Source organism: Schistocerca nitens, chromosome 6, assembly GCF_023898315.1.
Source record: "Schistocerca nitens isolate TAMUIC-IGC-003100 chromosome 6, iqSchNite1.1, whole genome shotgun sequence".
NCBI classification, from domain to species: Eukaryota; Metazoa; Arthropoda; class Insecta; order Orthoptera; family Acrididae; genus Schistocerca; species Schistocerca nitens.
Genome location: NC_064619.1, coordinates 490,319,136 through 490,333,700, shown reverse-complemented (window position 1 = coordinate 490,333,700; position 14,565 = coordinate 490,319,136). Strand labels below are relative to the sequence as shown.

Genomic DNA, 14,565 nt, shown 5'->3' with positions numbered 1-14,565 from the left:
TCGCTTGAGACACTGTTGACTAGGCGTCAGCGTCAGTTGATGGTAAGATGGCGACCGCTCAACAGAAAGCTTTTTGTGTTATTGAGTACGGCAGAAGTGAATCGACGACAGTTGTTCAGCGTGCATTTCGAACGAAGTATGGTGTTAAACCTCCTGATAGGTGGTGTATTAAACGTTGGTATAAACAGTTTACAGAGAATGGGTGTTTGTGCAAAGGGAAAAGTTCTGGATGGCCAAGAACGAGTGATGAAAATGTAGCACGCATCCAGCAAGCATTTGTTCGCAGCCCAGGAAAATCGACTCGCAGAGCTAGCAGAGAGCTGCAAATTCCACAATCAACTGTATGGAGAGTCCTACAAAAAAGGTTAGTTATGAAACCTTATCGTCTGAAATTGGTTCAAGCACTGTCTGCAGCTGATAAGATTAAAAGAATCGATTTCTGTGATTTTATCCTTGCTCAAATGGAAACAGATGAATCTTTCGTTTCAAAGATTGTGTTTAGTGATGAAGCAACTTTCCACACTAATGGGAAAGTCAACCGTCACAATGTCTGTATACGGGGCACTGAGAATCCGCGGGAAACAACTCAGTATGAACGTGACTCGCCTAAGGTGAACGTTTTCTGTGCCATTTCAGCCAATAAAGTTTTTGGTCCCTTTTTCTTCGAAGGTGCTACTGTAACTGGACTACAGTATCTGGAGATGTTAGAGAATTGGCTGTTCCCTCAGCTCGAACAAGAAGCACAACAATTCGTATTTCAGCAGGATGGAGCGCCACCACATTGGCACTTATCTGTCCGTAACTACCCGAACGTCAACTACCCGAGGCGATGGATCGGCCGCCAGGCTGACCGTGACAGAGCACTTCATCACTGGCCTCCAAGAAGCCCTGATCTTACCCCCTGCGATTTTTTCTTATGGGGGTATGTTAAGGATATGGTGTTTCGGCCACCTCTCCCAGCCACCATTGATGATTTGAAACGAGAAATAACAGCAGCTATCCAAACTGTTACGCCTGATATGCTACAGAGAGTGTGGAACGAGTTGGAGTATCGGGTTGATATTGCTCGTGTGTCTGGAGGGGGCCATATTGAACATCTCTGAACTTGTTTTTTAGTGAAAAAAAAACCTTTTTAAATACTCTTTATAATGATGTATAACAGAAGGTTATATTATGTTTCTTTCATTAAATACACATTTTTAAAGTTGTGGTATTCTTTTTGAATCACCCTGTATAATCCACCATCATGGCATCCATTTGGCCACTGGCGCCTTTTACACTAGCCCGGTTGAAAGTCTGTATGCCGAAGCAGCTGAACTACTGCTGTCGTACCGCTGTGACTTTCTCCTCAGCAGATAAGCATGCCGTTTGTCTGCCATGCGTGGCCACTCACCCTGCATTTCCTTCTTTGATGATTCCTTTTATTGCCAGTATGGGGAACGTCCCTTTTCTCTGTTACCTCTGGGAGTTTGCTTTCAGCTCTTGCTCCAGCAGCTCAACTTCACTCTGCCTGCCACTTTCCTGATGGGTGTGAAACCTTCACACCTTGGCTTCGTGCAGGGGCCTAAGTTCACCTTGGTCTTCATTTATTTCCTAAAGACACCACTCCAGCCTTGCTCTATCGCTGTAAGTTTCACGACCTTTGCATGGAACTTTCGCAATAGCACCTTTGTGCGCACTGATGGTTCTTGGACTGACCATGGTGTCGGGTGTGCCTCATCATTAGCACCAAAGTTTTTCTGTATCAGCTTCCTGAATGCTGCTCAGTATTTACAGTTGAGCTCTTTACCCTGTATCAGGATGTGCAGTACATCTGGCGACACAGGATTTTCAATTGCGTCATCTACTCCGACTTTCTCAGTGCCCTTCAGAACCTCGGTGGATTGTATACTGTCCATCCCTTAGTGCAGTGGCTACAGGAAAGCTGTCACTTGCTCACTCTTGATGGAACCACTGTGATGTTTATGCAGATTCCTGGTCATGTCATTCCAACAGGAAACTAGGCTGCTGACGCTGCTGCCAAGGCTGCAGTCCTCGCACCTCGGTTCTTCCACTCCCTCCGATGATCTCTGTGTTGCTGTCTGTCAGCAGATGGTGTCACTTTGCCATCACAACTGATCCTCCCTTCATGGAAACAAGCTCCAGGGATTAAGCGTCTCCCATTGGCTTAGACAACCTCCTCTTGGTCCTCTCGCCACAAGGACCTCATTTTAGCTAGGTTGCATATTGGGCACTGTCTTTTTAGCCATCGCCTTTTGTTAAGTGGTGTTCCCCCACCCCAATGTGCTCATTGCCCTCAATCTCTGGCGGTTTGCTATTTCCTGATGGAATGCCCTTTTTTTTAACCACTTATGTTCTCATTTATGTTTGCAATCTGAATTATTGGCTGTTTTAGTGAACGATGTGCAGGCTGTCGACTGCGTTTTTCTTTTTATCCGTCGTAGCAATTTGCGAAGGACATTTAATCTTTACTTCAGGACCTCTGTTTCTCTTTAGCCACAGGTATCTTGCAGTGTTTGATGGAAAGGCATTTTCCAAGAGTTATATGATTCTCTGCAAAAACTAAGGTTTTATTTAACTCACCAGCAATGCTCAGACAACAATTGTTAAATACTGTACATATATCTGACTTGTCAGCAACATAAACATTTTTACTACGAACTGACTTTATATTGTTGACCTTATGCTGCTGACCAGATACTTCCTTCACGACTGATGATAAAGGTTTTAATTTTATCCTGTGAATTAGCTGTTCTATTTTTGCCTTCCTAATAGCATTTTAAGTACATTACAATACTGTTTGTAATGGGTTACTGTAGCTTGGTTGTGACTACTTCTGACATTTTGATATAATTCCCTCTTTGTTCTACATGATATCCTTATCCCATTAGTCAGCCACCCAGGCTGCCTTTTATTGCTAGTACCCTGTTTAGAACATTCTAATGGAAAGCAACTTTCAAAGAGGATGAGAAATGTTTTAAGAAAAACATTAATTTTGTCTTCTATGTTATCGGATCTATAAACATCCTGCCACTCTTGTTCCTTAACTAAGTTTAAAAAACTCTCTCTTGCTGTTGGATTGGCTTTTCTACATAGTTTGTAATTATATATAACATTTGTTTGAGTACAAAAACCTTTTAGTGTTAAAATTTGTGCATCATGGTCTGAAAGGCCATTCACCCTTTTACTAACAGAATGCCGATCTAGTAATGAAGAGTGAATAAAAATATTGTCTATGGCTGTGCTGCTGTTCCCGTGCAACCTGGTCGGATAAAATGCAGTCTGCATCAGATCATGTGAATTTAGGAGATCTTCCAACATCCTTTTTCTTGCACAATCACTTACAAAATTAATACTGAAGTCACTATGTATAACTAATTTTTGTTACATCCTATAAAGTGAACCAAGAACCATCTCTAGCTTGAGCAGAAATGGTCTAAAGTCAGGGTTAGGGGACCCATAAATATCAACAATTAGAAGTTTAGTTTCACTAAATTCAGCTGCCCCTGCACAGCACTCAATACCAGTTCAGTGCAGTGCTGTGATACGTCTACAGACTCAAATGGAATACTGTTTTTTACATATAAGGCCACTCCTGTACTCAGTACAAAGAACTCGTTGAAAAAACAGCTGGCTAATATTTATCCTGGTAAAGGAATTCTCTGAATTATTTAAGTGGTGCTGCAATACACCAATAATGTCAGAGTCAACATCTATAAGTAGTGCACTAACTTTATTTCTAATACCTCTTATATTTTGATGAAATATGCTAATTCTTTTACTACCTGGATACCTAACCTCCTCTGAAGGTGATTCTTTTGTTAGACAGTTCTGCTGTGTATCAAATAATATATGCATTGCTGGCAGAAAATTGCAGCACCAAAAAATAATCAATGTATAGTAATGAAGTTTCGGGAATACATTAGTTAGATTACATATTTAAGTGACACATGTAATGTAAGCACGAGATAAGCGATTGCAAATGAGAAATGCTGGTACACAATAACCATTGTAACTGCCAGAATATTGAATACAAGCATGCAAAGCTTACATTGTGTTGTAAGTGTTTCAGATGTCAGTTTGTGTAATGGAATTCTACGCATGTTGCACTTGGTCGGCAAAAACAGAAAGGTTTATATTGTTTGTGGATGATGCTGGAGTTGTTGTCTGCAGATGTCCCATATGTACTTGACTGGGGACAGATTTGGTGATTGGGCAGGCCAAAGCAACATGTCAACAGTGTGTAGATCATGTTGGCTACAACAGCGGTACGTGGAAAACACCCCCTGGAGTGCTGTTCATAAATGGCAGCACAACGGGTTGAATTACCATACTTACATACAAATTTGCAGTCAGGGTGCCTGGGATAACCATAAGAGTGCTCCTGCTGTCATACGAAGTCACACCCCAGACCATAACTCCAGGTGCAGGACAAGTATATCTAACACACAGACAGGTTAGTTGCAGGCCTTCAAGTGGCCTCCTTCTAACGGCACTGAGGCAGAACCAACTTCCATCAGAAAACACAACAGACCTCCACCATGCTCTTCAATCAGTTCTCACTTGACACCACTGAAGTTAGAAATGGTGGTGGTTTCGGGTCAGTGGAATGTAAGCAACAGGGCATCCGGCTCAGAACTGTCCTTGAAGTACCAATTTGTAATGGTTTGTTATGCCACTGTGGTATTAACCTCTGCTCAAATCACTGCTGCAGATGCAACACAATGTGGCAGAGCCATATGCTGAACACAGAGGTCTTCCCTCTCGGTAGTGCCATGTAGTCACATGGAGCCCAGTCTTCTCACAACCATACATTCTTGTGCCAGCAATCGTGTGCAGTTGCTACACTTCTGCCAAGTCTTTAGCAGTATCACAGAAGGAACACCCAGCTTCTCACAGCCCTGTTACGTGACCTTGTTCAAACCCAATGAGGTGTTGATAATGATGCCTTTGTCATGTTAAAGACATTCTTGATTAACATCAACTCACCACGTCCGATTTCGAAGGTAACTAACGTCCATGGCCGTTATAGCATGTTAAAGAAAACCTGATTTGCATCCTCATAGTGGCACTACTAACAGCACTCGTGCAACTGGTATGAAATCTGAATAAACATCATCTTTCGCATGTAGAAACACATCTACCAACTTCTGTTTGTGTCGCTTAACTCCTCCTTGGTGTTGCAATCCTTTTTTTGTCAGTGCATGATCAAATCACAGCAAAGACATGCTAGGCACAATTACTTGTACATAATATTGATGTAATTAAGGGGAGGTTTACCATCTTTGACCGAAAAAAGCATGTTCTTTGAGAATTTTTTTCTTGGTACGTGTTATAGATATCAATGTCAAATTTGGTCAAAATGTTTATTGATATTTCCTCTACACACTGGAATTTTTTCAACCGGAAATGTCGAAGAGCAAAGGCAGAAGTGCCATCAGAACGAAACAAAATGTCGATGTAGACCTCCACACGCGGTATGTTACAAGTCAGCCGGCTCGTCTGAAATCAAAATTGAGTTGACGTTAGCGAAGTATATAAGATTCTTTAGGAGTTGTACCTCACTTAAGTTATTTGGACCATAGGAAACAAAATGGCGGCCATTTGAAGAAAATCTGGGTTTTTTTCATTGATTTTTCAATTTCGTCGGCCAGGTAAAAATATTTATAGGTGATGGATGGGAATAAAAGTGGTACAACTCCTAGACAATTTAATTAGCTTCGTCGGAAACAAAGAATCATGCCCATCGGTTCAGTAGATTTGAAGTTACCATACCGCGCAATAAAAAAAGTCATTTCAAGAAAAAGGCGTTTTGAAGTTTTGACTACATATAAATGCAATATTATGCAACTTACGTTCATATGCTATTCCAGGTCCATAAACTAGTCCTTCCTCTTCCTCACAGAGGGCGTTCTGCTTGATCTGGCCATCCTGCGCTGCTCCAGAGCCACTCGTACGGCTGGTGACAAGCTGTTTTCGGCTGCTTGAATCTGGTTGTCGTCCAAATGCTTGGCGAACTGCATCGAATAGAGTCCCAGGGTGAAGTCCATTGTTTTCATGGTCTTCAGAATTGCTGAATACCCTTCGTTGAAGCTACTCACTGCCAGGAAAGTCTCAATCTCCACAGTCTTCTCACCAGAATGCAAATGCTTGGGGGTTAACTTCCAAATACACACGTTCAAACTTTCATTTGAATTTTGTGTGTTTCCTCCCAAGCACAGGTACAATAACTCGACCTCTGAAAGAAAAAAACTGGTGCGTGAAAAGGGCCGGTTTCAGGCAGGTGCATTTTTTTGGTTCAACCGCAAATAACAAACATTTCCATTCCGTATTCGGAAAAACTGTTTCAGGGGTGGATTCAAAACACTTTTATGGATCCAAAAATGCAATTTAAAAAAATCTATTTTTTGAACCAAAAGATAGTAAACCTCCCCTTAACATTTTTATGTAAAGCACTGTTTGGATAAATCAAATCTCATATTTGCATTAGTTAGCAAATGAATTTTTGTTACATTATTATCACACATGAAAGTTCATACAATAATATGTCTGGATTCACTAGTGAGCTATTCTAAAAATGTAAAACCCTAATTGTAATTTGTAAAATTACTGAAATAAAAATGCATGCATCTGATTTCCATTATTGTAACTTCATACAGGCACCAGTGATGGCATCCACAGATCAGTCTGCCAGTCGGTGTTGTTAAAGATTTTTTGGTGTCAAGACTGTATTACATGATGCTTAAATATTGTAATACATGCATTGAAGTTAAATTCTTTGTTTCATGTAGATCATTTCACAGTCAGCACATTACAAATTGCATGACACTCAAGGAAATGGACCAGAGACAACATCTTTAATGGAGGAGCAACAAAATCAAATCAGTTAAACCACAGTTTATTTCAATGACAGATACCAAGGTTAACTGCTCCATTCAGCCTAGGCACATTTCACCATCTTAAAATTGCTGGTTTATAAATTCTTCCATGACAAGCTGAAAATGCTGTCAGGACTCTGCACAGTTTCTTACAGGCAGTCACTTCATTCTCAATTTGAATACAATGTTGAATTAATGGTATGGCAGGGAATGGTCCAGGAGGGTCCAATAACCTTATGTACTCATCTAAAAGTCTCTCCATGTCTTCGTTGTCTCAACCATATGGAGGTGTAACTTTCTTTGTCACTGCGTTCAAACTGACAGACTGTCCCAGTGTTGTGTAGGTGGTGTGACAATAAAGAAACTGGACTTGTTGTTGTGTGCTTTTCCACCTTCGTTGATGACAGAGAAGAATAGGGGATAACCTTGGAACTCTCCCTGACAAACATACAAAATTTCACGCTGCTGTGGTGGTCAGTCAGGCAGTGAGCCTTCTTAGAAACAGGTTGTTTGTCTAAGCTCCATCAGAATTATGCTACACATTAAAGTGGAACAATATGTTAAAATCAAATTACTCACAAAACTTGGAAAATCTGCCACATAAACTTATGATTTCTTGAAACAAGTTTATGCTAATCAGCATCTATGTAATACTAAAGTTTTCGAGTGAGTTAAGAGGTTCAAGGCCAGTAAGGAAGACTTTGAAGACAATCCAAAATCCACTTTTAAAACTGAAGAGAATGTGGGGGTATTCAGTAGAATTGCTTGAGATGACTGCTGCCTAAGCATTCAAGCAATTTCAGGACTTGTCTGCATAAATAAGGGGACCATTAGGCAAGTTTTGCATGATGATCTGGGCATGACAGTTTTGTGCTAAAGTAGTACCAAGAATCCTCACAAGTGAGCAAAAGCAACCTCAAATGGACTGCTGTGCTGACACTGTTGAAACATTGAAAATGACCGTAATTACCTCAGAAAAGTAATTAAGTGTAATGAAACATGGATACTCTGATATGATCCAGAGACTAAGCGACAACCTATGCATTGGAAGAGCCCTCAGTCCCCTAGGAAGAAGAAAGCGTGTGTAAGTAAATCACAATTCAAGGCACTGATGACGTTTCCTTTGATATCCGAGGGGTTATCTACATTGATTGGGTGCCTGAAGGTCAGACTGTCAACCAAGCTTATTATGTAACTGTTTGGAAAACCCTCCGTGAATGTGTGTGACAAAGACCATATCTATGGAAGAATCGCTCATTGATTCTTCATCAGGACAACATGCCGGCCCGTAACACGATGTCTGTGAAGAGGTTTTTGGTGAAAAACAACATTCCAGTGATGGAACATCCACCGTATTCACCTGGCCTAGCACCATGCAGCTTCTTTCTCTTCCCAAAACTAAAGTCTGTGGTCAAAGGAAGCAGGTTCAAGTCCATGGATGCAGTTAAGGAAAAGGTGAGGAGTCTCCTCAGTGACATAACAGAAAAAGACTTGCAGCACTGCTTATGTTGAAGTGAAAAACATTTCAGTTGTGTAAGTTTTTTCATTAAAGAGCTAGAGCATGAGTCGGGTCTCTTTATTTGCCACACCTCATAATGTGATGCGAATTACTTGTGCAATTTGTCCTCACCTACTACTTCTGAAGTAGCTGTCATAGTACCATGTGATCTTCAAGTCTAAAATTATCGATACTGACCAGCACAACTCTTTTTCATTTTCCTTTCAATTAAGCAGTCAGAAAAAAATCTGTCACTGATTTCAAACAGATGACCTGTGGTAACCCTTAGTGGAAACAGTGTACAGTATCCACACACACCCCTCCACCTTTAATGGTAGAGTACAAGGACCACCCGGTGACCATTGTCCACACATCTGCAGATATCTGTTATTAAAGACCATCCGTAATGTCTAATATGTTTACAAGCCCAATACCATTATTTTCTCCAATTTCTCTTCATATGATCCCAATGGCCACATCTGAAACATTTAACATCTGTATTAAATACCATCTTTTTCTCCCATGACTTGTTGAGAACATCTATCTCAGCCAATGCTGCTGCAGCTTATACTGCCTCATTCAGCGCTTTTCAAATTCCACATGAATTCTGTGTGACATGTCTGAGGGTAATCTTCAGAAATATACATCAGGTGCCCTTAGAATGCTAACTGTTTGTAAGTGGGATAAATCACAATTGAAATCGTGCAGATATCACTGAAGGAGAGCAAGAAGTTCAGCGATGGTGAACCATGTTAATATGCAGTACAATGTGACAAAATATACCACAGAGTACTGCAAGAATAAGTGGACCTCAAGTATAAAATAATGGCTGTAGGTTCTGAAGGAGAGGGTGCAGATATGCGTGTGAGAGCATGTTGAGTGCACATAATTGTCGCATCACCAAATTTTTGCTTCTCAGTGGATTTAAGCTGCCCAAACATAAAATAAATCTATACAGATAATTAGTGATGGTTAAGACACATGTTCAATAAGAGAACTCATTTAACCCAATGTTAACACTATTATTATCATTATTATTATTATTATACTATTGCTAGTACTACTATTATTTATTAGATGTACAAAATGGCGATCCTCCGTTTAGAGAGACAGAAGAAGTAGTAGTGAATAACGAGGACAAAGAACAATGTAATAATTCCATTGACTCTAACATATTGAGTTCAAAGAACATACATATTTTTCAGCAGAGAACCACAATCCACAACCAACCATCCTAGGAAACACACTGTAAATGGCACTGCAGAAGCCAACTGCCCACTGCACCATTATAATTAACAGATGCAATATCCAGGGCTGCTCTCATAACTGGCAGTACAATGTGTCAAATTTTAGTTGGCAGATCATTCCCTAGTACTGAATTGGTAGAAGTCGGTAAAACTCAACATGGCTTTTCCGGATACTCATTTATTTTTGGCTGCAACCAACATAGCTGTTCACGGTACCGTGTGGGGTAGCCATTGCTGTCTGCTGTCATTTTGTTGCACTTCACTGTATTTAGTACTGTTCCCTTTCCTTGCAACAAGTGCACATAATTACTGCAGTTAGGATCTTTATTAAACATTACAATATGTATGAAAATTTCAGTTTTATTTACAAAAAAGCATTTAAGTGATTCTTTTCTTCATTGCATGATTTCTGCTTTTGCAGAGGTATGAAGCACAGTTTATGGTGCTGGCACTGCAGGGGCTCGGTATGGCTTGTCCCCATCCCCCCCAACCCCCCCTTCCCCCTCTCATACAGCTCCTAACCTTGCATTTGCTATGTGAGGCCAGGCTTGCTCCCTCTGCTCCCCACTGTCCTCTTCTGAAATCTGTCACATTACTGTTATTACGCTGTACAATGAAGTGACAAAAGTCACTGGATAGCAATATGTACATACAAGATGGCAGTAGTATCATGTCCACAAGGTACAAAGAGGCATTGCATTGGCAGAGCTGTCATTTGCACTCGCATGATCGATGTGAAAAAGTGTCGGATGTGATAATGGCCACACAACAAGAATTAACAGACTTTGAAGTTGGAACGGCAGTTGGAGCTAGACACATGGGACATTCCATTTCAGAAATCATTAGGAAGTTCAGTATTCCAAGATTTAATTTCAAGAGCGTGCTGATAATATCAAATTTCAGGGTTTACCACTCACCACTGACAGTGGCCAATGGCCTTCACTTAGTGAGAGCAGTGGGATCTGCATAGAATTGTCAGTCCTAAATGACAAGCAACACTGCCTGACATAACAGCAGAAATCAATATGGGACATACGAAGAATGTATAGATTAGGACAGTGTGGCGAAATGTGGCATTAGTGGGCTATGAAAGAAGATGACTGATACGAGTGCCTTTGCTAACAGCAATACACCTGCAGTACCTGTACTGGGCTCATGGCCATATCGCTTGGAATGAGTCCTGATTTCAATGGATAAGAGCTGAGTGTGACACAGACCCCACAAAACCATGGACCCAAGTTGCCATCTAGGCACTCTGCAAGCTGCTGGTGACTCCAAAATGGTGTGTGTTATGCTGCTTAGTGTGCCGAATGATATGTGACCAAGTGGTAGACATGCATACAAAATACAGTTCTGTTGAGGAAAGTACACATGAACTTAAGCATAAATCAAACATTGAATGAATAAACAAACATCACTGTAAACTGGTTGCAGTGTGAATACTCAACTTATACAATGAAGATGTGCCTGTGGTGCAATACAAAGTCCTTTTGCAGCTGACGGTGTGTGGACATGCACAATTGTAAGTCTCTGTACAACAGTTCTGTTGCACCTGACTGAAGATAAAGTTCCACAAAGCTAAATGTCCTAGCCGTGAGTTGATGTCTCTGAGGTGAGGTAAACACTCAATAGTAATCTACGTCACTGTACTGCAGACTGTCCCTCTACATGCAGTTGAGTCTCACGCCTAATGGTGCAGTCACACAGGGGGCATGGGTCTGACGCCACTCAGGGTTGGGCGGCACCTGTTACAGTAGTGACTGACTGCTGGTAGATGGCTGCTGCAATTGGCCACAAACTTTTGAGTCTCCAACGATGACTGTCCCCTGAGCAATATTTGTTTTGCAACAATACTACACTGTGGGCTGCGTTTACTTGGAATGGACTGTGTCCTCTTGCGTCTGCTGCTATGGGAGTCAGCATCGACACAAAGGAGGCGAGAAGTTGTCATGGCCGGTGGCAGGAATCCAAAAAGATCTGTACAATACACTTTAAAAAGAAGAACTATTTTTAAAAAGGAAAGAAACATAACTTAACTTCTTGTTATAAAGTGGATTCCTGTGCCTCCTACATGCAACTGCATTACTCTCTATGACCACTCGCAGAATGCAGGCTAAGTATTGTCTTCCTATTACTCAGTACTAATGCTCTTGATGTCTGTGACCAAACTGGGGCCAACCAGCGGTGGTTAAGTCAGCACTGACAGGGGGCACTGAACTCTGTCTTCCTAAAGGTGTGGCACTGCCAGTTCTTTCCATTGGCGCATGGGCCAGTGCCTTCTTGATGCCATTTCACTGCACAGAGCTGGTCGGTGTGCAGTTGATGCTGTAGGACTGCATACCTCTAGTCTAACTGTACTGATCATTGGCTGGAAATGGTTATGTTCATCTACTTGGAGAATATTTGCAGCCATTTGTGGACTTCATATTCCCAAACAATGATGGAATTTTTATGGATGCCAATGCGCCATGTCACTGTGCCACAATTGTCTACAATTGGTTTGAAGAATATTCAAGTGAATGATTTGGTCATCCAGGTAACCCAACATGAATCCCAGTGCATAGTTATGGGACACAATTGAAATGTCATTTCATGCACAAAATGCTGCACCAGCAACACTTTCACAATTATGGACAGATGAGAGGCAACGTGGTACAATATTTCTGCAGGGGCTTCCTAAGACTTGTCGAGTCCATGCCACATCGAGTTACTGCACTACGCCAGGCAAAAGAAGGTCCAGTGCAATATTAGGACATGTGACATGACTTTCCTGGAAACTAGAAATCTACTCTGTAGGAATCAGCAGCGGTTTCAAAAAAGACGATCGTGTGAAACCCAGCTCGCGCTATTCGTCCACGAGACTCAGGGCCATAGACACGGGTTCCCAGGTAGATGCCGTGGTTCTTGACTTCTGCAAGGCATTTGATACAGTTCCCCACAGTCGTTTAATGAACATTGTAAGAGCAGATGGACTGTCAGACCAATTGTGTGATTGGATTGAAGAGATCCTAGATACCAGAACGCAGCATGTCATTCTCAATGGAGAGAAGTCTTCTGAAGTAAGAGTGATTTCAGGTGTGTCACAGGGAAGTGTCGTAGGACTGTTGCTATTCATAATATATATAAATGATCTTGTGGATAACATTGGAAGTTCACTGAGGCTTTTTGCGGATGATACTGTAGTATATCGAGAGGTTGTAACAATGGAAAATTATACTGAAATACAGGAGGATCTGCAATGAATTGACGCATGGTGCAGGGAATGGCAATTGAATCTCAATGTAGACAAGTGTAATGTGCTGCGAATACATAGAAAGAAAGATCCTTTATCATTTAGCTACGATATAGCAGGTCAGCAACTGGAAGCAGTTAATTCCATAAATTATTTGAGAGTAGGCATTAGAAGTGATTTAAAATGGAATGACCATATAAAATTTATCATCGGTAAAGCAGATGCCAGACTGAGATTCATTGGAAGAATCCTAAGGAAGTACAGTCCGAAAACAAAGGAAATAGGGTACAGTACACTTGTTCGCCCACTGCTTGAATACTGCTCACCGGTGTGGGATCTGTACCAGATAGGGTTGATAGAAGAGATAGAGAAGATCCAACAGAGAGCAGCGCGTTTTGTTACAGGATCATTTAGTAATCGCAAAAGCGATACGGAGATGATAGATAAACTCCAGTGGAAGACTCTGCAGGAGAGACGCTCAGTAGCTCAGTACGGGCTTTTCTTGAAGTTTCGATAACATACCTTCACCGAAGAGTCAAGCAGTACATTGCTCCCTCCTATGTACATCTCGCGAAGAGCCCATACAGAGGATAAAGAGATTAGAGCCCATACAGAGGCATACTGACAATCTTTCTTTCCATGACAGTACGAGACTTGAATAGAAGGGAGAACCAATAGAGGTACTCAAGGTATCCTCCGCCACACACCGTCAGGTGGCTTGTGGAGTATAGATGTAGACATATCCCATGACTTTTGTCACCTCAGTGTTTGTCAGGCAGTATTAGTGTTTGTCAGGCTGTAGTAGCTTCTTGAAGACTGGCCTGCAGCATGTGCAGGTCCAACAACACAGAGGCAGTTGCTTCTTGACAACAACAAGTAACTCTCAACCCACTACAAAGTTAGATCAAATTTATCTTTAGATCCATATGTAAAAGTTATATGTCATTAATATTTTATAAAAGTTTCATTACAAATTCTACTTCATTTATAATACAAAAATTACATATGTAAACATAATTTTGATAATTTCAAAAATATTCCCCAAAATTAAAGCAAAATATCTTTAACACAACTTTTAGTGGTTTGATTCTTATTTTGAAACAATTTCTTATTGCATGCCTTATATTTGTACCTAAATAAAATGTTACTGTTCTCTCTCTCTTTTAGTGATCAACCCTGAGGTTTCAGCAGAGCGCCATTCTTCGTTTCTGTCTGCCGTCCTCTTGATTTCCACATATGTATTACATCCAACATCATTCATGATCTGTTGCATGTATGATATCCTTGGTCACCCCCACTGATTCCTTCCCTCAGTAGCTCCTTTAGCTATTGCTTCAGTGATGTTGTTGTATCTTAGGATGTGCCCTACAAGTTTGTCTCTTCTTGTTTGGATGTTTCTCCACAGAGATCTGGTTTCCTGTACTTTTCTAAGCACCTCTTCATTTGTTACTTTGTCTCTTCAGTTGATCTCCATCATCCTTCTATAGTACCTCATATCCATGGCCTCTAACCTTCTCTCTCCTCTTCCCATTGTCCAAGTTTCACATCCGTATAGGGCTACACTCCAAACGATAGCTTTCATGATACCTTTCCTTATTTTCAGTCTGATACTCTTGCTGGTGAATAAGTTCCTCCTCAGATTAAATGCAATTTTGGCCTGTTGTATTCTGCTCACAATTTCTTTCCAGTTTCTACCATCCCTTATGATTT

At 41.1% G+C, this 14,565-nt stretch overlaps 1 protein-coding gene across 1 annotated transcript in view; it reads left to right on the top strand.

The window, feature by feature from the left end:
* LOC126263156 (uncharacterized) overlaps window positions 1–14,096 on the top strand; it is a 163,080-nt gene extending 148,984 nt beyond the window's left edge. The window contains exon 7 of the mRNA XM_049960192.1: window positions 14,023–14,096. Coding sequence (XP_049816149.1) covers window positions 14,023–14,025 — 3 coding nt within the window. The 3' untranslated portion in view covers window positions 14,026–14,096. The remainder of the gene's footprint in view (window positions 1–14,022) is intronic.
* Window positions 14,097–14,565: the final 469 nt, after the last annotated feature.